General features: G+C 40.7%; 1 protein-coding gene across 7 annotated transcripts in view; it reads right to left on the reverse strand.

The window, feature by feature from the left end:
• syt7 (synaptotagmin 7) overlaps positions 1 to 27,067 on the reverse strand; it is a 202,941-nt gene that overhangs the window by 80,503 nt on the left and 95,371 nt on the right. For all 7 annotated transcript variants that reach the window (XM_031900272.1, XM_031900275.1, XM_031900276.1 and 4 more), the window contains 1 exon segment: positions 4,634 to 4,716. In XM_031900272.1, coding sequence (XP_031756132.1) covers positions 4,634 to 4,716 — 83 coding nt within the window.

The following is a 27,067-nucleotide window of genomic DNA, read 5'->3' on the forward strand; positions in this document are numbered from 1 at the left end:
TTCATTAGGCAGAGCTACAGAAGATATTCCAGGAAGTTACAACTTGGCAGCCAAGAGATGTTAAATACAAACATAACTACACAGAAAACAAACATTTATTCATGCTTGATGTATTTCTGTCCATGTCTGGCAAGCTGGCGTATCTGTTGCTCTACACAAGTGTAACATTACACTTCCCACAACGTGAAAAATGCTAATAGGTGTAGAGTTTGTTGTAGGATGTGTAATATGGCGGGAGGCCCTGAATGACACACAAACATATAGGACAAAGTGACAGCTTGACCTTCACATAGGTGACAAAGAGCGATCGATGAGCTGCGAGCCTACCGCCTCATATCCTTTATTCGCATGCTTCAGGAAATCACAGCCTAATGAATTACCCCCTCTCCTGCCACCACCCAAGCATGCTCTCACCTCTTCATATCTGATCCCAATTCTTGCTTTGACACGGAGGAACAAAGGAGGCTTCTGCTAAGGAGGGTAGAGAGCGGAGCGATAAGAGCGAGAGCTTTAGAAACAGCAGCACGTGTCTGTAGGGAAATAAGGAACGTGCGTGTACAACATATCATCTGCAGATCCTGAAGCTCAGCTTTTACAGAACTACACCAAATATTCTCCAGTGTGACAAGCACTGACTTTGCCCAGAATAATCAAGAATTGTTTGGCTCAGCAGAGGAAAGATATATGCTATATAGAGCTGCATAGAAATATATAGACACAGATACTATCCAAGTTATATTAATGAACTGCTATGAAGTTATAATACAATCTCTACATATACATAAGGACAGTTAAATGTGTCGAAAACCTTTTTGATCCCTGCACGGTAAGTATTAAGGCATAGGTTCCAGACATTCTGCATTTAAGCCCAACATTTATTCAGGCCCCCTTATCATGATGAGGCTAATGATACATTAAAGCGTTATTGCAATAGTCACCTTGCTACAGTACAACAAATATCAAGACATTGAGTAGATATTCAACCTAATTTTGGCACAATTTGAGTTCCCCTAGGGCAGGGGTGGGCAAACTACAGTCTGCGGGCCACATCTGGCCTGTTGGTCTTTTTAATCATCATGTGAGACTTGGCGTCAAGACTGCATGTAAGCGTAGTGACGCAAAACCTAGGGGACTGACGAGCGTAAACAGCCTAACGCTGGCCCGGCCCGTCTGTCAAATTTTAAAAGTCAATGTGGCCCCTGAGCCAAAAAGTTTGCCCCCCCTGCCCTAGGGGGACCTTCGATTTATACTATGCTTGACCATTGGCTTTGCCCATAGCAAAGAATTATTATCTTGCTATGATAGATAGGAGTTCAAAGATACAGACATGTACCAGTTTGTTTACTTATAATTACCCACATAGGTTAGTTTGGACCATACTAGGTTCAGCCTAGAAGGTTTTCCAGGAACCATTGCTAGAACATGGGATTATTGCACTAAAATGAGCAGATTATTTCCATCAGTGCCTAAGAATTATTTTAGGACATATTGCCACCTTAGGTTAAATTCTTAGTGGCTAGTCAGGCAGGCCCTTGTGTTCCCTTCACCTGTCATGGGATGCAACAACAAAGGTCTTGCCTATCTGCCACAATAAGCCAGAATTTCTTTTCCCACCAAGAAAGCCGTATCTAGCACAGCAGGCGACAGAGCACATCTTCCTTGAAATGTCTTTGTTTTCCTTTTTATAAGCTACAAAGAACAGACCATTAAAAGTTACTTTGCTTTCAGAATATAGATGGTTCTGTACAATGCACCTCGTTGTCACTACTGTATGTTGGAGGAGAGCCCAACAAACCGACAGTGACAACCTCATTCACTTGAAGCTTTTCTCATTCACATCTCAAGGGTGACAAATAATCTCTGCTGATGAAGCGCACATCTCACTTTTTTTGAAACCATGGTTGTTGGCGAGCGGGGAGGACTGGCCCAGCCTTAGGAATACTGCAATATACACATAAATAAGTTCTCTGCTTCAGTTTGTAAAATAAGGACAGGTTATTTCCTCTGGCAATCTGTGAATTCTGGATAATGCCAGAGGGGCTGCTGTAAGACACCATAGACTGTCACGTTTGGGCCTTTGGCACAGGGCCTACTTTGAGTCCCGGTCCAGACCTGTCTCCTTTGACTTGCAGGTAGCCTAAGGCCTGTGGTACAAGGGGCATTGTGCACAACAGCAAAGTATGGAAAGTCATGTCCATGCCATAGGAGGTGGGGTAACAGGCTCCTCGGCATTGAAACTCTTACACGTGATGTTCAAAACAACCCAGTGCTGAGCCGTTAAGTTATTAAGAGGAACTTCCAATACTGAAATAGGGAGAAGTTGAGTACTTTAGGCAAGGAGCAGTTTGGGACCAATAAGGGACTAGACAAGGAGGAGAGAGTGTGGATCTGGAACAGGATAATACAGGACAGGATGGATTGAGAAGCAGGACAAGCAGGTGGAGGAACAGAACAGACTGGAGGATACAGAGAAGTAAATCAGGTTAGAGAAGGACAGAGTGGGCAGAGAAGCCGGACAGAAAGGAGCAGGACAAGTGGATTGTGGAGCAGAACAGACTGGAGGGTACAGAGAAGTAAAACAGGCTAGAGAAGGATGAGCAGGTGGTGGAGCAGAACAGACTGGAGGGAAGAGAGAAGCAGAACAGACTGAAGGGAAGAGAGAAGCAGAACAGACTGGAGGGAAGAGAGAAGCAGAACAGACTGGAGGGAAGAGAGAAGCAGGACAGACTGGAGGGAAGAGAGAAGCAGAACAGACTGAAGGGAAGAGAGAAGCAGAACAGACTGGAGGGAAGAGAGAAGCAGAACAGACTGGAGGGAAGAGAGAAGCAGAACAGACTGAAGGGAAGAGAGAAGCAGAACAGACTGGAGGGAAGAGAGAAGCAGAACAGACTGGAGGGAAGAGAGAAGCAGGACAGACTGGAGGGAAGAGAGAAGCAGGACAGACTGGAGTGGATGGAAAAGCAGGCCAGGAACAAGACCAAAGCAAGATCAGAGTCAGGAGAAGCTAATGCCAGGGACAAGTCTCAGTGCTCAAGCAATAACAATGCTTAGGTCAGGAAACAATAAAACTGAAGGGGAGGATTGAGCTCTGATTGGCAGGCCCTAAACAGCCAAAGGGTTGCTGGGATTTTGTCGACACACTGGAGAAGATACTTGATAATAACAAATTAATCAGGAACCTTCTGGCTGCCTTTTTGTCCCAGTGATTTAGGAAGGGCAGCCAGTAACAGGATCTCCCTGGTTCAAGTCCCAGCAGAGCCTTACAGCTGCAGATATTTATTGGAAACCTTGATTCGCCAATAGGTATTATTTAAAAGAAAGTACAATGAGATATATACTGTATCATCTCATACAATATAATAAAGCAGAGAACCTTTGGGTTAACAGAGGAAGTATAGAAAATCTTTGACTTAATCATAAACCATATTTGCAAGTACGTTGAACAAAAAGTCCTTAAAACGATGAGGCAGACGGATGACACAAACATTCTGCTTCTTGCTCCAGACTAGAAGGGTTATTATTATGCAGCTACAGTCACAACGAGCAATATAAATATCCACATGTAAATAGCAGGGAGAGCGCCATCAGCAAAGATTATACAAAAGCTGATTAAATACTTTGTACTGTACTCAGCGCAGACAAAGCTAACAAGACTTTCCTTTTTGTTAGGAACGCCGCCGAAAAACAAAAGCGCTCAATGGAAACTGCTGAGACGGAGGGGAAAAAAAGTTAATTTTCTGATTGAATTTCAATTGAAGGAGAGAAAAGAAGCACCTGTTTAAAAAAGAGAGAAGAACCATCGTCTGAGGGAGGAGAAAAGGGTGGTAAGTTTAGTATCTGCCCCTGCAGGGAAATGAAAACAGACCCCAACAATGCTGGGCTGTCTGTGCCCGAATCCAGAGAAAGAGACGCTACACGGACACTTGTGTGAATATTTCATAACACATAACCATAACCACTTCTATTGCTGTTGTGTCCAACCCCCGGGAAGCATCTTTTCAGAATGTTCAGGAGTTTTTATGGACTTCCACCAAACTACATAGGAAAACATTACATTCAGCCGCCATCACTAAACAGGTTAAATTCTAATGATTGATCCTGCCCTTTTGTCCTCCATAGGGAGAAGAGCAGGGCTGGTTTTAGGGTAGAACAAGAGAGATGGCATCTGCCCCAGGTCCTTGGAATCACAGTGACAGTTAGATCTGCCCTCCTCCCAGATCCTTGCCTGTCGACAATCTAATTGGCCAGGTCACTGATTATGATGCAATGACCAATCCTGTAGCAGGATCCTGGTAACTGCAATACTAATGGTTCCTGAGATCCTGTCCACCCCTGAACTCAAAAGAGAAACGACAATGGGTGTTTGGGGTGCTCATTTAGTAGCAGGGGTGCTCAGGAACATTCAGCACAGGGGTAGGGGGGTGAGTAGTTTGAGATAGGTTACCCATAATTTAGACCAAGTTCCACAGATTGCATTGAGCCTCCTTATGGGAAATATATTGGGGAAGCCAAAAGGACATATTGTCCTTATCTTTAAATGTGGGCCTTAGAAATAAAAATCAACCAAGTCTGGAACATTCCGCAGCCTTTATGGTGCCCTTTTGGAATACCTGCTCCCCACTCGTACACTTACTTTAAAGTTTTCTTTTCGCTGCGGATTCCTCTAGTGGAGTCTGGAGTCCCCGCTGTTTCCAGAGAGTTTTTGTAGCGCTTTCCCTGCAGGGAACAATAGAAAAATATGTAAGCGGCTGATTTGATGGAAGCAGACAATTCTAAAAATAGTCCTCTTCTTAATAGCCAGTTTGTTCTTATGGCAAAAAGAAACCCGGATTGTGAAGCAGCCGTGTATGCAAAATTGTCCCAACATTCTGCCTCGTACAGGGAGCTGACATTTCCAGCCCACCAGCAATTTTGTTTTTCCCAATGATGGGTTCACTTTTAGCTTTTTGATTTCATTGATTATCATTTAATACCGGGGTACATTGGTTCAACTTTTTTTCAGTTGCTTTACATTGGTTTGTGGAAGTCATTGCAGTTGAAAGCGATATCTTTACCTTTCTGTTCTCTGCACTCGCACCTGGTTCTGACTCTTAAAACAATGTAGCAGACATCAGTTCCTCTCAGTCTGGTGTCTGCTTTATTGTATCAGACAGATACTAAAGGTTCCCATACACGGGCAGATTCTAGCTGCTGATATGGGTCCCTAAAGCTGGCCATACACGTGGCGATCTAACGATGTTTCGTGCGACCATAGGATTTCTACCTCCTTCTGCCAATTCAGCCCTGACGGCAGATTTTGGTCAGGTGCCTTCTAAAATTGCCGATCAAAATTTTCTTTCCTGCGATATCGGTCGACTCGCCGACATGCCATACACGCACCGAATATCGTACGAAACGAGGTTTCGTACGATAGTATCGGTGCGTGTATGGCCAGCTTTAGACAGATTTGGCAGCTTATCGGCTTGTGTAGGGGCACTAACAACGGGCCTGTCCAACCAACATCTGGCCAGAAATTGGCCAGATCTCGATTGGGCAGGTTTAAAAATTAGCCGGATCGGGGACCACATTAGCTTGTTAAGGCGGCCCTCGAACGACGAACGCGTATACCCATCGTTCTAATTCGCCACAGGGCCAAACGACTGAATTAGCCCGATATCGCCCACCCGTAGGTGGGGATATCGGGAGAAGATCTTCTCACTTGATTCCCCCTAAGGGAGCGCATCTTACCGTGTATGGCCACCTTAAGGGCAATGACAGACGGGGCATTTAGTTGCCGTGATAAAAAGCCCAAAGACTCATCAACTAAGAGAATTGCTGCAGAGAAAAGGGCAGTTGCAGTCCCTGCAACTTCCCTACAGTCAGTTGCATGTAAAACCACTTTTATTAAAGGTACAGGTATGGGATCTGTTATCCGGAAACCCATTATCCAGAAAGTTCCGAATTATGGGAAGGCCATCTCCTTTATAAGGGACTCCATTATAAGAAAATAATTCTAATTTTCTGTAATTGTAAAACAGTACCTTGTACTTGATCCCAACTAAGATATAATTACACCTTATTGGGGGCAAAAAAATCCTATTGGGTTTATTTAATGGTTAAATTATTCCCTTTTCTCTGTAATAATAAAACAGTACCTGTACTTGATCCCAACTAAGATATAATTACCCCTTATTGGGGGCAGAACAGCCCTATTGGGTTTATTTAATGGTTAAATGATTCCCTTTTCTCTGTAATAATAAAACAGTACCTGTACTTGATCCCAACTAAGATATAATTACCCCTTATTGGGGGCAGAACAACCCTATTGGGTTTATTTAATGGTTAAATGATTCCCTTTTCTCTGTAATAATAAAACAGTACCTGTACTTGATCCCAACTAAGATATAATTACCCCTTATTGGGGGCAGAACAGCCCTATTGGGTTTATTTAATGGTTAAATGATTCCCTTTTCTCTGTAATAATAAAACAGTACCTGTACTTGATCCCAACTAAGATATAATTACCCCTTATTGGGGGCAGAACAGCCCTATTGGGTTTATTTAATGGTTAAATGATTCCCTTTTCTCTGTAATAATAAAACAGTACCTGTACTTGATCCCAACTAAGATATAATTAATCCTTATTGCAGGAAACACAATCCAACTGGGTTAAATGATTTTTTAGTAGTCTTAAGTTATGGAGATCCAAATTACGAGAAGATCCCTTATCTGGAAAGCCCCGGGTCCAGAGCATTCTGGATAACAGGTCCCATACCTGTACTTGCATCAAAGTGCCCCATGGGATATAACCAGGTATCATCTTGCAGCAGCTGGGGAGCTTTTTATTGTTTAAAAAATGTTTCCCCCTTGTAACCACAAAGAAGTGAGTTGGGACGCAAGTACCTAAGAAATTGCATTTATAAGTGCAGCAGTTGGGTTCATGTTAGCGTGACCGACCTTGCAGCTGTATTTAGAATTAAGCCCTACCGATTTCAATTACATTTAAACCCATTGAAAACCTTTAATGAATGTATTTTCATTACACAAAAAACAGCATTTGGGTGGAGTTCCCCTTTAATAATAAATCAAATATTGTAAGCTTAATAAGGCAGTGGGACAACGCCACAGTAGCTTTGTATATATGTATTAATATATAAACCGAGTATTTAAAGTAAGGGGACGTACCCTGTTTTTACAAACATATTTATTTCATTTCCATGCGCGCCTGAATCGCCGGCCATTTTTTACCAAATTACATATTTTGCAATTACCGTGGGCTGTTCCTTTGCCTCATTAAGCTTTATTATCTCAATCACTTTTAATCCTGTTAAGTGCTCAAAATCTTCCAGTGATGTAAACATTGGGTTTCAGATAAGATCTTGGGTCTGAACAATGTTAAAAAGATGGAAAATCACCCACAAAGCATGGCTGCCAGAAAACTGCAGTTAACTGTTTGGTTACACTCTGAGATGTGAGCAGGAATAGGACAATATGCTTTATAAGGGTGAAGTCAAAACAGTTCCTTGTACTTGATCCCAACTAAGATATAATTACCCCTTATTGGGAGCAGAACAGCCCTATTGGGTTTATTTAATGGTTAAATGATTCCCTTTTCTCTGTAATAATAAAACAGTTCCTTGTACTTGATCCCAACTAAGATAATAATATATAATAATAAAGATAATTAATCCTTAATGGAGGCAAAACAATCCAATTGGGTTTAATTACAGTTTAAATAATTTTTTTAGCAAACTTAAGGTAGGAGATCCGAATTACAGAAAGACTCCTTATCCGGAAAACCCCTGGTCCCGAGCATTCTGGATAATGGGTCCCATACCTGTAGCTGCGACTAAAAAGTCGTGCCTAGTGATGAGCAATTTGGCGAATTGTTTTGTGAAACTTCCGCAAAAATTTGCTGCAGAAAAAAATTGTCAGACGGCGTAAAAAGTTGCGTCAAAATAGGCGTTTTCGCTCATAACTAGTTGCAGCAACTAATCCATGAAGCGAAAACTGTGTGTGATTGGTCGCAGCAACTTATACAGTAGCCTATGGCGGGAAAGTTGCCGCGACTGACTTTTTAAAAAGTTCCAGCGACTAATTTACGCAGTGAAAACTGCCCAGGATTATGGCGACTAATCGCCCCCTGTGTCTTTGCTCTTATAGGAACTGAGCTGCATGACTAGCAGACATAAGGTATGGAGATTCGTATCACGGAAAGATCCATTATCCGGAAAACCCCAGGACCCAAGCATTCCAGGTGATAGATCCTATAACTGTAAACATTACTTTTTCATGGTAATGTCACTTCAACAGGGAATAGTAAAACTCTATCATTTCCAAGTTAAAGCGGCCAGGGATTGGCCGATCCCCCATAGTATCCGACTGACTGGCCCACGGGCAGAATATACAGATACTGTACAAGGCTTTATTGGACTGGCAGACAACCCTTTTCTTGATTTTTTAAAGTAATTCTTATAAAGTGCTGCGTGGTTTTGATTAACAATTTGCTTGGTAAATCTAAAAAGAAAGATTCATTGGTAATTTGCCGACTGCTGGTTGTTAATGAAACGCTCAAGTGGCACAATTCATCCAATTTGCTACGTAAGTGATATTTAGAATTCACAGTTCGTAAAGTTAGAATAAAAAGTGATAAATGAAATGAATAGAGAGGTGGAGCTTTCCCTTTGTGACTACTAACTCCAATGCTATCAAGGCCCAGGAGAAGCCAAGTGGGACAAGAAAGGAACCCAGAAGCTACGATTTCATCAATACCAACTGTTTATTGAAGAGAATACAGGGGTCATGTATGAGGTTGGAGGGTACAAAAAATGGATGAAGTCCAGGCCCAGACTGGATTTAAAACAGGCCTTGGCATTGTAAGTACACAGAGGCCCAAACAGCCCCCCATCAGCCCAATAAATAGTGACTGTCTATGACTATCATGAGGGTCAGGGTTCTAGAGGATGCTTAGCACAGCCTCATTGTTAAACAGCGGCAGCTCCAAGTTTTAAGAAACGGATGATTTAATTGCCAATGGGCTCTAAGTAAAATAACTGACTTTCCAATACTGCATTTCAGGCCTGAGAACATTCTGAAATCCTATATAAGTTGGATCAATATCCCTAGTCAGCCATGGAAATCTGCTAAATATACGAGTGCGTCCAACGTTTAGCTTAATTCCTAGTGGCCTGTTTTAAGAATTGTGGGTGCCAGAGGCAGGGCAGTCACTGGCTTACCAATTTTGGATACAAATTAGAGGGGGGGGGGGCGAAAATTTGCCATTTGCCCTGGTGTCATTACTTGTGTCTCAGACAACTGCCTTTTTTATATCATTTTATTTCCCAGTAGCACTTTAATACTATGTAGTATAAACAATAATGCTAAAATAATCAGTAGCACGGGCAAGCTGCCAGCTATATTTACTGCCAACACAACAAGGTTATTTACTTTAAAACAAAGCTTAAAAAAGAATTAGGCTTGGAAAGCTGCTCTTTATGATTTGGGCTTCAGTACAAGCCCAGGGCCACCACAGCCCTTGAGCAATAATCTGAGATTCCCCCAGTAGCCCCCATCTTGTTTTCTGCTGATTCCCAGCACATTCTCTGGCTGCTGTCTGTTATTGAGCTTAGGGACCCACTCACAATATACTGTACAGGCCCCGACTGGCATGAATCTGTGGGTCCTGGAAAATGCCAGAGGGGCAGCTGTAAGATGCCATAGACAGTCACTATATAGTGGGTTGGTGGGGGCTGTTTGGGAAATAGAAGAGAAATACAAAGAAAGTGGAAGAAGTTGACCAGGTCTGTCCAGTCAATACTTTATCTGATATTTATTTGCCCTTTAGAAATTCTCAGCTTTTGTTTATTTCAAAGAGCATGTTGTAACACTGACATGCTGTAACATTTTCTTAAGGCGGAAAGAGAAAATCTACCCTGGAGAACAGACACAACAGATAGAAAGATACAGTATATAGTATAGGCATGAACGAGAGACAAATAGATGCTTAAATACTGTACGCTGAAGATAAATATACAGAGATAGATAGATAGATAGATAGATAGATAGATAGATACATAGATACATAGATACATAGATAGATAAGTAGATGGATAAAAAGATAGCTAGATGATAGATAGATAGATAGATAGATAGATAGATAGATAGATAGATAGATAGATAGATAAGTAGATGGATAGATAGATAGATAGATAGATAGATAGATAGAAAGATAGATAGATGATAGAGTGAGAGATAGACAGAGGCAGATAATTATTCATTTATATAATCAGTCATAGTCATAGTTCTTTACAACATACACCATGGCTTTCATGACCTTGCACTGATCACTGGATGTAGTAGCTTAAATCAAAAGCTGATAATTATATTAACTGAATATCTTAACCTTTGTATCATCAAAGAGTTTGTTTTTTAGTCATGATATAGTGTAAGAGATGTCTAAATGCAGTTTTGAAGTTAATTATTTTGTAACAAGTCTCACAGATGATAGATAGATAGATAGATAGATAGATAGATGATAGATAGATAGATAGATAGATATGATTTGATAGATAGATAAATAGATAGATAGATAGATAGATAGATAGATAGATAGATGATAGATAGATAGATAGATGATAGATAGATAGATAGATGATAGGTAGGTAGATAGATAGATAAATGATAGATAGATACATGATAGATAGATATATATGATTTGATAGATAGATAGATAGAACGATAGATAGATAGATAGATAGATAGATAGATAGATAGATAGATAGATAGATAGATAGATGATAGGTAGGTAGATAGATAGATAAATGATAGATAGATACATGATAGATAGATATGATTTGATAGATAGGTAGATAGATAGATAGATAGATAGATAGATAGATAGATAGATAGATAGATAGATAGATGATGATAGATAGATAGATGATAGATAGATAGATAGATAGATAGATAGATAGGTAGGTAGATAAATGATAGATAGATATGATTTGATAGATAGATAAATAGATAGATAGATGATAGATAGATAGATAGATAGATAGATAGATAGATAGATGATAGATAGATAGATAGATAGATGATAGATAGATAGATAGATAGATGATAGGTAGGTAGATAGATAGATAAATGATAGATAGATACATGATAGATAGATACATGATAGATAGATATATATGATTTGATAGATAGATAGATAGATAGATAGATAGAACGATAGATAGATAGATAGATAGATAGATAGATAGATAGATAGATAGATAGATGATAGGTAGGTAGATAGATAGATAAATGATAGATAGATACATGATAGATAGATATGATTTGATAGATAGGTAGATAGATAGATAGATAGATAGATAGATAGATAGATAGATAGATAGATGATAGATAGATAGATGATAGATAGATAGATAGATAGATAGATAGATAGATAGATAGATAGATGATAGGTAGGTAGATAAATGATAGATAGATATGATTTGATAGATAGATAAATAGATAGATAGATGATAGATAGATAGATAGATAGATAGATAGATAGATAGATAGATAGGAAGAAAGATAATCAGTGCATCAGCTGCTTCCCATACATAGTACATAGTTACATAGGGTTGAAAAAAGACCATTAAGCTCAACTCTTCCAAGTAAACCCAGCAAAGTTGAGAAGAAACTTTTGTACCATAATCGCACAATATAAAACATTTCTCCTCCAGCTTGTCTGTTAATACTGGTCAGAACTGAGCAGACATACTTTTTGCCTGCTGTTTTAATCATCAAAAATCAGTGTTTTTTCTTATTTCTGAGTTTAACAGGGCAATCAGGGAAACCATGTTTGGTCCCTCGGGAGGTAGGTAATCACTTACTGTGGGTTAATTGGGATAGGGTTGCCTCTTGGCTGGCTTGGATGTTAAATGTTTGATGCCAATGTTATTTCTAGGATAAACATATAGGAAAGGTGGCAACCCTAGATTGGGCAAGCAATTCCGATCGACTCCCAAAGGGTCCATGTGACTTGACATGTCACCAGAGGAGTGAAATATGGCACATCATTTATACAGCCAAGAGATGTTTATTGCACATAGATTATACCCCTCTACTTTTTTAATTGGGAGAATAAATGGAAGATTAACAGTATTTATAAATAATAAATATCCCTCTTTAATTGGCACGCTAGAAACGCTTCCATGTTCCCACTGCTGGGAGCGACTTCCTTTGGAGAATACCAGGCTCTTTGTTAGTGTCACATGAAAGGTTAGGGGAATTTAGCAGGCCGACGTGTTACAATGGAGCAACGCAAGGGCGGATCAGGAAACACGCACAAGCAACTGGAGCCTACGGTTTTGCATGGATCAAGCTAATCATTTCCCTTCATTTTCTGCCCAAAAGTCCCCATTATGCCTATTATTTTGCAGTCAACATTTCCTGCGGAGAGCAGATGAGAGAGCATTTTACATGAAGTATCAAACGGATGAAACTTGGCTGCACCAGGCAGCGATGACGTCCCTCTGACTAACCTGCTTTATATATAGTTTTACTTATGAATTATTAACTCCCTTCCAAATGTGGCTGGCAGGAGAGAACAGATTTTAATGGGGAAGGGAGAGAAGAACAGAGGCTATGCTTCTGTAAGGAACAGCTACATGTACATCCACATTTTCCCACCCCCAGGAGCTACATGAATTTGGACATAAATGGGGTCTCCAAAGAATACCAAGAGAAAGGCAGATTAGTGCTGCGTGGTCTCTAAAGGAAGAAACTGTTTCCAACTTGTTACCTAATTATTAGAAGCTCGACAGCAGGGTTTAAAGTGACAGTGACGCAGCTAAACTAATAGCTATATCAGACATGGACCTGGCAGAAAACAATCTCTAGGTTGAGCAGTGAAGTATTTTTAATGTAATGTTCCTCAGTCTTGACACTGATCTGGAACGTTTCCATGCAAAGTGTGCTTTCTGCTCTGTAGGGTGCTGGAGAAGGACTTGCTACAGGGGTAGGTTCAGCCTACAATTGGCAGAAGGACAAGACCCCTACACAACTTAGGAGCATTGGTGGCCAGGAATGGAATTCTGCCATTAGCACTAGTGTCTGTAGCACTATTGTTTACATGGTGGGGGTTGTATTTAACAGCTCTCCTTTGGCAGAAATGTAATGCAGAACCTTTGGTGAGCCGATCATAGTGAGAGACTCGCTTCCACAAAGAAAGCACCCAATGCTAATTTATGGTATATAACTCCTAACCAGAGCTAACCGTATCAGACTGGGACATGCCAGATTGACCTTGTTGCCTATGGCTAAAGCTTGTGATCTACAGGGAGATTAGAAGCTTCTATAGGTGTCTATGCACTGTGCTTCCTTAAAAAGAATACAACCTATTATTAGCCATGAACTGAATCGATTACAGGTGATACAAAATGTAACAGTGAGACTACTCACCCATCAATACCACCAATACAAATCAGTACTACACTTCCTAGATTGGCTCCCAATTAAATGGAGGATTCCCTTCAAAATCAACCATCTTGGCTTTCAATCTCTAAACAATCAAGGCCCTGTTTATCTGGAAGAACTAATTCCCCATATCCCCTCCTGTCCCCTTTGTTCTTCAGACTCAGGAATACTCAAGGTACCCAGAGGAGCACTAAAATCCTTTGCTTTCTGTCAAGCAGCACCCACATTATGGAACTCTTTGCCATACAGTGTGAGACACATCTTCCTTGGATGTCTTTAAAATCAGACTCAAGATCTGTTTTTGAAATGCATTAAGTGCTCTGACTAGCATGGGAAAAGGTCTATAAAAATGTCATTATTATTGTATTATTATTATTATTTTTATCCAGGTCCAAATAGCAGTTACCTTAGGGGAGGTTGAAAGTGCAAGCTGAATACATTAAAGCCTTGGAAAACTAATTAAGGGTCATTATTATAGAGTCTATTTATTGTATTTCCATTAGACATGTTTATTACGCAAAGATGAAAGTACAGTGTAAAGTTGGCCATACAAAGTCCAATTGACTCCAAATCAGCCAGAAAGAATACATTTGGGCCCAGCAGAATGCCTGGCCAAGGACTGGACAGATATCTATCATTCCTCTATTATGATCCGATCGTTGGTTTGGAGCCAAATGATCAGATTGCCCCGTTTGCTACATCACATGAAAGGCAAAGATGTGATCATCTAGCAGCAGATCTTGCCATACAGGCAATTAATATACCAGTCAGCACTTGGTACCCAATACATTTACATAGGATCACTGCAATTCTCTTCTTTTATTCTCGTGCAACACACACTACATTAATTATTTTACCTGCACTAAACCGATTAGAGCAAATGTAACTTTGGTTGCAGGTTGGGTAAATATTCCATTGAATGGGTTGTTATACAGTTCCATAATTTAAAATTCAAACTATGAAAAGTCCATATAGCTTTGTAAGTGACATGCATTGCTGTATCTGTAAGAAAGGACAAAAGCTCTGCCCGCAGGAAACCTTGAATATTCTACATTTGTCATCACAAGGAGAAATTTTTCGACAGCCCAGAGTGCTAAATGCTAGATCTTGAAGCAGTTGTGTATGGCTTCTAACCATTGTTTCGTTACAAAGACTATTGTATATGTGTTTCTCTGAAGGGGACATTGGTTTTTGAGACTGTTCAGTGGGTGCCAGAGTGTTTTTAAGAAAAATTGTCCATTATGCTAACTTTGGCTAGTGCGTGTTTTAATGCATCGGACACAGCTCCCCCTTGCGACTGGGGGGGGGGGGGAATGCTGCATTCTGTGTGAAACAACATGGCTAATGGCCAGAAATAATACAGTGCACTTAAATGGCCCTTTTTATCTTTTTAAGTGTGGAAAGGAGGTGAAGAAGAGAATGCTGAAGACCAAAAAGCAATCCAGGACCAGGACCTGAACTTCTACATGGTGCTGTAATAATGAGACACAGTTCCTGATAGTGACCTGATGGTCAGATAGGTGCCTGTGCTACAGAAACATGGCACCTACTGTGGATAACACTCCTATAATAGTACAATAACAGCCACAAACAAAATGCTGCTAACTCTACCCCAGCTTATTACCAACCCATGCATGGGTACTGGGAGAAGTCCTCACCCAACCAGTCCCCTTAGGCCCACAGAATGACTTGATCATGGGCCCCAGGGCATTGATCACATCTACCTGATTTGGCTCCTATAATGGGTGTCCAAAGACCCATCCACTTTAAAGACCGATGTTATAAAGATCACAGGCCACTCTACATGCTAAAAATCTGTCATTACTCAGGCACATACATCTTGTCAAACAGATATATCTTGAAAGGAATTAACAGGACAAAGAATTAAGGCTGAATAATTGCCAACTATGCAAACACAGTAGGATCCTAACAAATGTCCAGATGTTGCTTCAAGTCTACTGGAAATTGTACCACTCAGAACCCAGTCTTTGGGAAGATCTTTTTGGATGATAATGTAGTTGGAAAGTGTCAAAAAACATGTTATAAAACATATGTTACGACAGATGTGGCACTGTCAGGGCTGAACATGGTCCTGCAGTTCCACATACTCTATAGAGTCTTTTGTATGGCATCTGAGCCAAAAACACACAGCTATGACAGATGATCAGTCCACAACAGAGAAAATGCTAGGCATCTGCTATAATCAAGGTTGAATGCACTTGGGGGCTACACGGTGATAAAAGCAAAACATTATTCAGCTGCCTTCCCATCAAAGTATCAGTGAAAGACAGGGTGGCACCAAAGCTGAAACCCTAAGCATCACAAAGTTATATGATTGGTAGTGCAAGTAGTGCAAGATGTGTCTTTCTTGGGTTCCAGTACATTTACTGGAAATACCAGATTTTGGTGCTGAGAATACAATGGTGCCACTTGTTTCGCTGAGCTTTAATATTTATATTATATATATATTTTGTATATGTAGGAATATGATGAGACTGGAAGACTGGAATTGTGGTTGATTCACTTTGTAATGATGTAGCTAATTCTTTTATTGCGAGATCTGGGGTTTAGAGACTAAAGGCACAGCAGGACGAGAATGTTTGAGGCGGCTGCAGAAAACACCAGTTTCTTTTTCTTATTGGCAAGCGCAGAAATTGTACTTGTTATTGTTGTTTACCAAGATGAATAACTCATTTGTTAGTTGAGAGGAGATATTACCTTGTCTGCGTGGATGAGAAACGCTAAAGTGCTTTCATGGTTTAAGACAATTGTGTGTTCCTTAGATGATATAGACTCATCGGAGATGGCACAGGCTTCCTAAAGATGTTTATAATGTCTGACTGAGCAGGTATGAAATTACAGAAATTCTGTGGTTACCCATTAAGAAGGAACTATGCAATTGGCATTACTAGCTCTACATCTCTAACCATGATTGCCAACATTCTCTGCCAGATGCAAGTTAGAAATCCCTGGAACAAACCACGGTGAAATGACTGGTTAACTTTTACCCATCTGATTGTCCCATGGGTCAAACTGGCAGAAAAAAGAACTACAGGCTGTACTAACAATGTGGTGGCTGGAGCTGCAACTCAAGGATCACTGCAGAAATAGACTGTCCATTATGACTAAGAAGTCCCAGAAACAGGTAGCAAAGGCCAATAACTATGTGTAAATCCATCTAAATATGAGACCTCGAGTCAGTGGCCCCTTACCATGGCACACATAGCTATCACGTCACAGATCAGTGGCACGAGCAGACCTCAGACCAGTGGGCAGGTTCATGGGAAGATCCCTGAAATGAAGGCAGCTAAGAGGCATTTCTTCTTTTTTGAAAGCTGGAGGAAAAATGAATAGGAAACAACCCAACTGGTCATTTCCAGTCTTGAAAGCCAGAAACAGTGGGAGAGCAAATGTTGGCTTGGAGAGGACACAGAGAGGTGGAGATGCCTGATCCCTCAAGATGAAACTGGCAGATGTTTTATTCAATGCTCCCCCCCCATCTCTAGGGTTCAGCGTACAATAGCATAAATCCCTGGCAATAGGGTATGGTAACTTATCGACAGGGGGGTTCAATGAAGGCATTCTAACCCTCATAGTAACTTATTGGCTATTGTATATTGCTCATAATTGAAATACATGTGTATAAAAAGCCTGTGCCAAGGTGTGCAAGTATAGACGCACTTGGCATCCATGAAGATTATGTCTGCGCAACTCTATTCCTGTAGAGCCCATTAGTGCTGGCTTTATATCCTATTCTAATAACAGGCTCATCTATCAGGTTTGGCCTGTGAGGTCCTTAAAAGAAAACAAAAACAGGGGCTGCCAACTTGTTAGGAATAACTAGCGACTATAATAGTTTTTTCCTCCAACTGGGGGCCTCCCAGGTGTCCATTGTGCTGCCCTGGGCTAGGCACATGCTCAGTAGAGTAATTTTTGGAAGTTTCCTGTGCTGCACCCAGCTTAAGGGAGACATATAGGATAAACAAAAAAACCTCTAATCTTGTAGGCAATTATAAATAATATATGGTGCTGGTTTCACTTCCGTCTAAAATATTAATACTATCTGAAAAAATTGCTCCTTTATTGGAGTTCCCTTTGGATCTACTATGGTCCCTATCCATGTTTCAAATGAGGGGTGGGTGTGTCCTAATGGTCCCTGCCAGAAGCACAGCAGGAGGGCGATAGCCAATTACAGCCCTGCCATCACACAAACAAAGACAGGCTTCAGTTCCCTATCAGGTCAGCCTAGCTGCTGATTGGTTCCTATCCTACAGTGCAGTGTGCTGAGTGCCCCCCTGTACAGCCTGGGAAAGGAGCCAGCATGAAGTGAAACAGATGGGCGGGACTTGTAGGGTTTTTGGAGAAGTTTTCAATAAATCAACAATACTTTTTAAAGCACATTCCTTCTATATTTGGATGGGTACAATTGATTGGCACAATATTGTTTATCACACAATATGTCCCCTTTAAACAAGCACAAGGCATCTCCCCATCCCCTGAGAACAGAAATGAGATGTGATGTATAGGACATTATAGGATATCTCTAAATGGAATTTCAGCCAAGCTTGCTGTCATACTAATACATAAGGTATCTGACACGCGAGTTTAACAGCAGGTTCCAATTGCCAGCAGGCTGCTGTGGAAGGAAGGCATACAGCAGGCTCAGAACACATCAGCCTCCCCACATCAAAGCCTGAATTCCAAAGACAAGATATTGTGCAGCCAGATGGAGAACAGGTTCAAACTCTCATAAATCTAAGGCATTATTCAAAGAGAAACTGTCTTTATTAAATAAGGGACTTGGCTTTGCTCTGAAAGTCCAATTATCCTACCAATATAAAAGTGAAGTTTCTTTTTTTTATTGAAATATTGCTTTATTTATTTTACAGGAAACAGATGCCAATAAAGAAATAGTAATATCTGAAAGCAAAGAACCATCCACGCTGCTATATTTTGTATCAATAGCAGAATGCATGATGGGACTGGGCCAGTGGGAAACCAGGAGAAATTCCAGTGGGCCCTCATGGGCCCCATTGCATGCCAGGCCTGGGGTTGGTTTATATCCCTGGATGGAACAGACTACCAACTGGGTAGATGTGGGGGGAGAGCAAGGGGGCATTTTCAAGGCAGTTCCAAGTACTCATTAAGGGCTTATAATAACCATTCACCATATATTTCTGTAACCTTACAGGCCATTGGATATAAGTGGCATCTGCAGGCAATTAGAAGGGTACCAAGCCTGTCCTGGGATCAAAGTCTGCAGAAACAATTATTTAGGCTACATTCAAATAAAATGAGCCTAAGCGGTGAGCAATTATGTACAGAGAAGAGATTCAACCAAGGTAGTTTATAGGGCCCAGATCAATGAGAAATCTATCTGTATCTTCATTTTCCATGAACATCTGTAATTAACATGATGAGCTGATATATGTACTACTCAGTTGCACAGATACAAGCGCAGCCTGAAGGATGCATATACATTGATTGCAGCATTTAGATTTTATAGAAATATTATCCGGCACAATGACATTATTCCTGTCCGGGTAGATAAAGTGCAGGTCTGCGCTAAAACACATTCAGGCCCACATTATTCATATTTCATTAACCTTTCTCTTTCGAGCCAAATGCTGGCAAGTCTAAAATGTTATGCTTCCACCGATTTACCATTGATCAGTTAAAACCACAGTAATACAAACAGTACGTGAAGTGCAAACATATCTACAGCAGCTTAAGTGTGATTACACGGGTTTAATGCGTCATATATAAAACTGTGTTTATTCCAATGCAATTTGAATGGCTTTTGGGCGGGGGATTGAAGGGAGGGGACAAAGAGCTACAGATCTAAAGGTAAAAACCAGGATCCATTTATATTAGTTGATATATTATTGCTCTCACAGCCTTTCTCCACCCAAAGAGCACGGGATAATGACAAGTTATGGCTTCCTTTTCCAAGTACTAAAACAATATACACTCTCCATACACTGGCAGATCCGCTCGCTTGGTGATATCGGCAAGTGAGCGGATCTTCTCCCGATATCCCCCACCTAAGGGTGGGCGATATCGGGAGAATCAAGGGTAATTCGATCGTTTGGCCCCAGGGCATAGGTAAAGTCGGTCCGGGGACCGCATCAGCTCCATGATCCGACTAGATTTTCTAACCTGCCCGATTGAGATCTGGCCAATTTTAGGCCAGATATCGGTCGGGCAGACCCATCTGAAGTGCCCATACATGGGCCAATTAGCTGCCGAATCATTCCAAAGGAATGATGTCGGCAGCTACTATCGGCCCGTGTATGGGGACCTTTACTTGTTCCCTCCTGGTGATGGCACATAGAGCTATTAGTAGCAGCTACTTGTCATGGCTACTAAAATAGACAATGCTGATCATTTACTGATAACTGTCTCTACATGTGTTTTAGCAGAGGCAATTCTCAGTATTGTCTATGGCAGGGGATTTTCTGGAGTTTAGTAGTCGTGACAAGTAGCTGCTGCTAGTAGCTCCGTGTCTTCACCCTTATAGTCTAACATAACAGAGAGGGCTGGGACGGATAATGTAATTTACTGAAGCCACAAAAAAAAATACAAAAACCCTAACTGCACAAAATATAGGTGACATATTAGAAGTCAAGATATTTAAAAAGAGCACAGTGTTTGAAGTTGTCAGGGTCACATTAAGTATGATGGGGGTAAAAGTGAGATTATGTTATCTCTCAAAAACTCTCTGTAAAAGAGCTTGCATATATAGGTATGGGATCCCTTATCCGGAAACCCATTATCCAGAAAGCTCCGAATTACGGAAAGGTCATCTCCCATAGACTACATTTTAATCAAATAATACAGAATTTTAAAACTGATTTCCTTTTTCTCTGTAATAATAAAACAGTACCTGTACTTGATCCCAACTAAGATATAATTACCCCTTATTGGGGCAGAACAGCCCTATTGGGTTTATTTCATGGTTAAATGATTCCCTTTTCTCTGTAATAATAAAACAGTACCTGTACTTGATCCCAACTAAGATATAATTACCCCTTATTGGGGGCAGAACAGCCCTATTGGGTTTATTTAATGATTCCCTTTTCTCTGTAATAATAAAACAGTACCTGTACTTGATCCCAACTAAGATATAATTACCCCTTATTGGGGGCAGAACAGCCCTATTGGGTTTATTTAATGGTTAAATGATTCCCTTTTCTCTGTAATAATAAAACAGTACCTGTACTTGATCCCAACTAAGATATAATTACCCCTTATTGGGGGCAGAACAGCCCTATTGGGTTTATTTAATGGTTAAATGATTCCCTTTTCTCTGTAATAATAAAACAGTACTTTGTAATTGATCCCAACTAAGATATAATTAATCCTTATTGGATGCAAAACAATCCTGTTGGGTTTAATTAATGTTTTATTAATTTTTATAGTAGACTTAAGGTATGGAGATCCAAATTACGGAAATATCCCTTATCTGGAATACCCTTGGTCCCGAGCATTCTGGATAAATGGTCCTATACCTGTTCTAGTTATACCATTTAATGACCATAATGTACACGTAGGTTATATACTGACTTCTTGTAATACAGTGGTTGGACCTTTTCTGTTCCAGCTCCCCTTGGAGGTCCAGCATTTGGGGCCCCTTTGTGTATACGATGTTTACAGATAAACAATAACATTGCAGTTCACAATACTATTAGTTTGTGCCAGCATGGTTTTATGCGTAACAGATCTTGCCAGACTAATTTAGTTGCCTTTTATGAGGAGGTGAGCAGGAACCTTGATGCTGGAATGGCAGTTGATGTCATCTACTTAGATTTTGCTAAAGCGTTTGATACAGTACCTCACAGAAGGTTAATGATCAAATTGAGGAATATTGGCCTAGAACATAATATTTGTAATTGGATAGAAAACTGGCTGAAGGATAGAGTACAAAGAGTGGTGGTAAATGGAACATTTTCTAATTGGGCCAGTGTGGTTAGTGGAGTACCGCAGGGGTCAGTCCTTGGTCCTTTGCTTTTTAACTTGTTTATTAATGACCTGAAGGTGGGCATAGAGAGTACTGTTTCTATTTTTGCTGATAACATTAAATTGTGCAAAACTATACGTTCCATGCAGGATGCTGCCGCTTTGCAGAGCGATTTGACAAAATTGGAAAACTGGGCAGCAAACTGGAAAATGAGGTTCAATGTTGACAAGTGCAAAGTTATGCACTTTGGTAGGAATAATATAAACGCAAACTATCTACTGATTGGTAGTGTGTTGGGGGTTTCCTTAATGGAGAAGGATCTAGGGGTTTTTGTAGATCACAAGTTGTCTAATGCAAGGCAGTGTCATTCTGTGGCTACTACAGCAAATAAAGTGCTGTCTTGTATAAAAAAGGGCATTGACTCAAGGGATGAGAACATAATTTTGCCCCTTTATAGGTCCCTGGTAAGGCCTCACCTTGAGTATGCAGTGCAGTTTTGGGCTCCAGTCCTTAAGAAGGATATTAAAGTGCTGGAGAGAGTGCAGACACTGCAACTAAACTGGTAAAGGGGATGGAAGATTTAAGCTATGAGGTTAGACTGTCGAGGTTGGGGTTGTTTTCTCTGGAAAAGAGGCGCTTGCGAGGGGACATGATTACTCTGTACAAGTACATTAGAGGGGATTATAGGCAGATGGGGGATGTTCTTTTTTCCCATAAAAACAATCAGCGCACCAGAGGCCCCCCCTTTAGATTAGAGGAACGGAGCTTCCATTTGAAGCAGCGTAGGGGGTTCCTCACGGTGAGGGCAGTGAGGTTGGGGAATGCCCTTCCTAGTGATGTGGTAATGGCAGACTCTGTTAATGCCTTTAAGAGGGGCCTGGATGAGTTTTTGAACAAGCAGAATATCCAAGGCTATTGTGATACTAATATCTACAGTTAATATTACTGGTTGTATATATATAGTTTATGTATGTGAGTGTATAGATTGGTTAGTATAGGTTGTGTGCTGGGTTTACTCGGATGGGTTGAACTTGATGGACAATGGTCTTTTTTCAACCCTATGTAACTATGTAACTATATGTAACTATGTAACATTGGTGTATCAATAATTCAGCCACAGTTCCTATAATATCTAGAACATCAAATAAGCTTTCACCCCATGTCTCACCCTAACTGACCTTCAAATTTGTAGGAGTATTTAGGGCACAATTAGTCTGAGCCCCCTGTCACTACTACAAGTTCATCCTCTTCCCCTTCAGGCGGGGCAGCCCCACAGTTTGGCAACCACTTCTCTAGACCTTCTGTAATTGTGGACACGGATGTATTTGATGGGATACCTGTCCTACCAAGAACAGGAGAAACTCTGAAATGGTGTAAATCATGTTGTTTTGGATCAAAATGATCTGAAAAGCTTCTGATCTTGACTGAACCACCATGGAATGTACGTAATGGGAGTTCTGGTTGCACATAATGCGCCAGTCTGACACGGGTGCTCCCCCTCTTGGCAGGGGCGTACCGCTAATATTTCTCTATATCGAAAGTAAAGTTTCAGTGACTGCTTTCCCATGCTATGTGGTGACAGGAATGACAACATATCTTTGTCTTGACAAAGATCCTTGAGGCTGAGGCTGAGGCTGATCATATTTCCACATTCCTCATCTTACCAGAATAAACATGGTTTTACCCTTTGACTGCCATCAATGTAGAATCTATGCTGCTATAGCTAGAGTTCTACAGGGGGCATTTAGTAAGATCCCAGGGGCAGAAGTGCAAGAGTACACCCCTCAGTAGGCTTTGGTGGATGCTGCCCTGTACTTATTGGCTAGTAGGAATCCACCAAAGCGAACTGAGGGGTGTACTCTTGCACCTTGCCCATTGTGGCTTTGTGCATCTAAGTGATGTTTAAAGGTGGCCATACACCATCAGATCCGCTCGCTTGGCGATGTCGCCAAGCAAACGGATATTCTCCCGATATCCCCCACCTATGTGTGGGCGATATTGGGAGAATCCAGGTGGGAGGGGGAAGACACATAGGCATCCCACCCACCCCCTTAAGGTGGCCATACACGGGCCGATTGTAGCTGTCGATATTGGTCCCTTAGAGCGATTCGGCACCTAATCGGCCCATGTATTGCCACCTTAAGATAGGGGGCGGGTGGGATGCCTATGTGTCTTCCCACTCCCACCTCTTATATATATATATATATATATATATATATATATATATATATATAAAGAGCTGCTGTATGCAGGCAGCTCTGTATTCACTGGGTCGCCTGAGGTTACAGGGCTGCAGAACCTGTAGCAATTTATTTAGGGTGCTTTGCCTGGTAAGAAGTGCAAAACCATGGGAGATTGCGTCCGAGTTTTGCACTGTGCACACTGCCTTCCAGTCTCCGAGTTATAGATTATTCTATGGGAATCCTGCTTTGCCAGTGCAGTTGGCAGTAAGAGGGTTAAAAAGTGTTGTCTGCCCCCTCCTTTGTTTTTTTAATAGCAAACATTTTTACAATGTACTTTCTTTTTATGGGTTTTGGTTGAGTTGCAGAATGTACTACTAAAATACCTTGAGAGTTTCTCTCTCTCTTTTATGGAGGGACTGAGTTAACCTCATAAAATCTGGTGGCTTTTTTCAGTGTTGGTCGGAATGCAAAGAGAAGAAAAAAACCTAAAATGCTTTGCGTCTGTAAGATGTCCATCACAGGGGTCAGATTTAGGGGTCACCATCATTGTTGGGGCACTGAAAATCTATATTTTGTAGGACTCAATTTAACACCTGTACTGTACAGGGGCCCAGAGGGAAAATGTGATTGTAATGGCAGCCCTGTATGCCCGGACAAACAAGCAGCTATTATACTCACAGCTCATAGTGCATCTGGCGCAAGGTGCAAAGTGCAACACTGTACCGCCTACTGCACCTTACCCACAATACCAAGGATCTTTCTCCAGGCTGAAGGCAGGCACACACTCACCACAAAGTGATTAGCAAGGCAATTATGAGGCATTTATAGACTATTGACAAAAAGCAGCGGCACAAAGATCTCCCTGAGCGCTCAGTGTGCCATTATTGGAACAACATTTGAAAAAAGAAAAGGAAATGCCTTAAAGGACATTTGGGGTAAAGACTGAAAAAGTCCTGAGCTAAGCCATTTAACCAAATGCAGAATTTTGTCTCTTCAGCATTGTGTGTATGGCAGGGTTTCTTAAAGGGCCAGTTACCTCTATATGTCTGTAGTGTAACTACATCAAGGCAATACCTATGCTGGCACAGATTTAGGGTATCTTTCATTACAGCTTATGAGAATATATATAGCTTCTGGTAGAAGGTTAAAGCTGCAGCCACCTATCGACATACCAGCTGCCGCATACCCCAGACCTCGCTCAGCCCTCAGACAACAATTGCCCTTGCCTTGTTAGAGCACTGGGCAATCTGGTTGCATGGCCTCCTTATGTGTGCCTTTAAAGGTAAACTATACCACCACAATAAATACTTAACCAACAGATAATTTATATCATATTAAGTGACCTATAAAAGAATCTCACCATACTGAAATATATATAAATATCAGTAAATATTGCCCCTTTACATCTTTTCCCATGAGCCACCATTTAGTGATGGGCTGTGTGTTCCCTCAGAGATCAGCTGACAGGAAATAATGCAGCTCTGACTGTAACAGGAAGTAGTGTGGGAGTAAAAGGCAGAACTCTGTCCCTTCATTGGCTGATGTGGCCTAGCATGTATGTGTGCCTTGGCTTGTTTGTGTGCACTGTGAATCCTATGATCCCAGGGGGCGGCACTTAATTCTTAAAATGGCAATTTTCAATTTAGGATTATCTCCATTTTCTTTAACATTAACATTTTAGTATGAGGCATGACTTATTTACAGTATATTAAATACTGGTAGGAGATACCATATTGCTTGGCTTGCCTTCCCTATCCGGAAACACATAACCCAGGAAGTTCTTAATTACCAGCTTTATAGAAAGGACATCTGCCACAGAGTCCATTTTAAGCAAATAAGTCAAATTCTCTGTAATAACTAATCATTAGATTACTTTATGGTAACTAAGTTGCACAAATCCACAGAGGTGGCAAAACAATGCTATTGAGTTTATTTAATGTTTAATTTTTTGTTTCTTAGCTGGAAGGATCCTTTTTGCGGATAACCCCAAATCCCAAGCATTCTGGATAATAGATCCAATACCCATACCGCCCATTCTGTTTGGTCTGACACCTTGTTTGCTTTCTGCACTAAAAGAACTGAATTGCAGTTAGAAATATAGATATCCAGCTCTGAGATTTACCAGGGGCAGCTAGTTTGCCACCCTTGGTAAAGTGCCCCCTGAGGCAAGGTTTTCACCTCTCCTCCTGGCACAAACTGCCCTGCTTATTTACAATCATTAGCAGTACTGTTTTATAGCAGTATGAGAACAATGCCTCAAGCAGGGTTAGTATAATGCCAATAATGTCAGTTTTTTTATTTGTCAATGACGCAAAATAAAGAAGGCTAAAACAAAAACAAAAGAAAAAAAAATATTGTATTTCTCTCCTTCTTCCGTAACAAAAAGCACCCTATGTGCTGACAGGAGAACGTACTGAACAAGGTCCCTAATTTTCTACATAACTGAACTGTCTAGTTATCCCTATGGGCCTTAATAAGCCAAACTGCCTAGAAAATCGTGGGAATCTAGGTAAAGATGGCCGTACATGTTAAACATAGGTATAACCTCAGATAAACTAGTCCAAGGCCATGGCCAAGACAGCTCCAATACAGATGATATACATGCTAAGTGGTTGAAGTCTAAAGTTTTTGTACAGTGTCCAGTAATATAAACCACATGTGACCTGTTGAGTCCTTTCAAATTGTTTATATTCTTTCAGTAAGTACTTATGTATTATTCCAGCCTTGATAAGACTCAATACTGAAATTTTCAGATAAAATCTATTAAAGGGTCTGAATGCACCAGATGTTACAGTTAAACGTTTGGGTGAAGGATGACTTATATTTCTCAACTGTCAATTTGTAAGATAAATGCCACATGAGTCTTGACTGACTTCCAAGAGATGATCAGAGCTGAGTTTTATGAGAGATATTTCCCGGGGGGGTCACTAATGCTCTTGAACAGATTTCTTAAGATTTTGGGATGATTTTCTTCACACACAGAAGGAAAAATCTAAAAAAAAAAACGTAGATAGCAAAGCATATCATATATATCTGATGAGCTATAAATGATCTAAATATAGGTTTGCCAACTTGTTTTGCTATTAATACTGGCCTTTAGGTTTGGCAAGGGCAGTGATGTTATTTTAAGCAGAAAAATGGGCGGATAGGTGGGGATAATAGGGCAGGACAGAGACATGTCCTACAGGGCACAGAATCCAGGAGAAATATAAAGAATCAGCTATAAGAAGAAAATCAGTCAATGTTCCTCTATTGAAACTGTGCCCTAAGGCTCAAGTACTAATGGTAGAGGTACATGTGCTTGGCTGCTGTTCCTGAAAAGGAGGAATGTATAAGATAATATAAGATAGTTGAAAGTGGTATGAAATGTTCTTTTCTTACATTCTGAGAATTAAACAGAGAAGGTAAACAGGGAGGTAATTAAACATAGTAGAACCATGACAATGGCCCTATTAAATCTCAAAAATAAAACATTGCATTT

Source organism: Xenopus tropicalis, chromosome 4, assembly GCF_000004195.4.
Source record: "Xenopus tropicalis strain Nigerian chromosome 4, UCB_Xtro_10.0, whole genome shotgun sequence".
NCBI lineage: Eukaryota > Metazoa > Chordata > Amphibia > Anura > Pipidae > Xenopus > Xenopus tropicalis.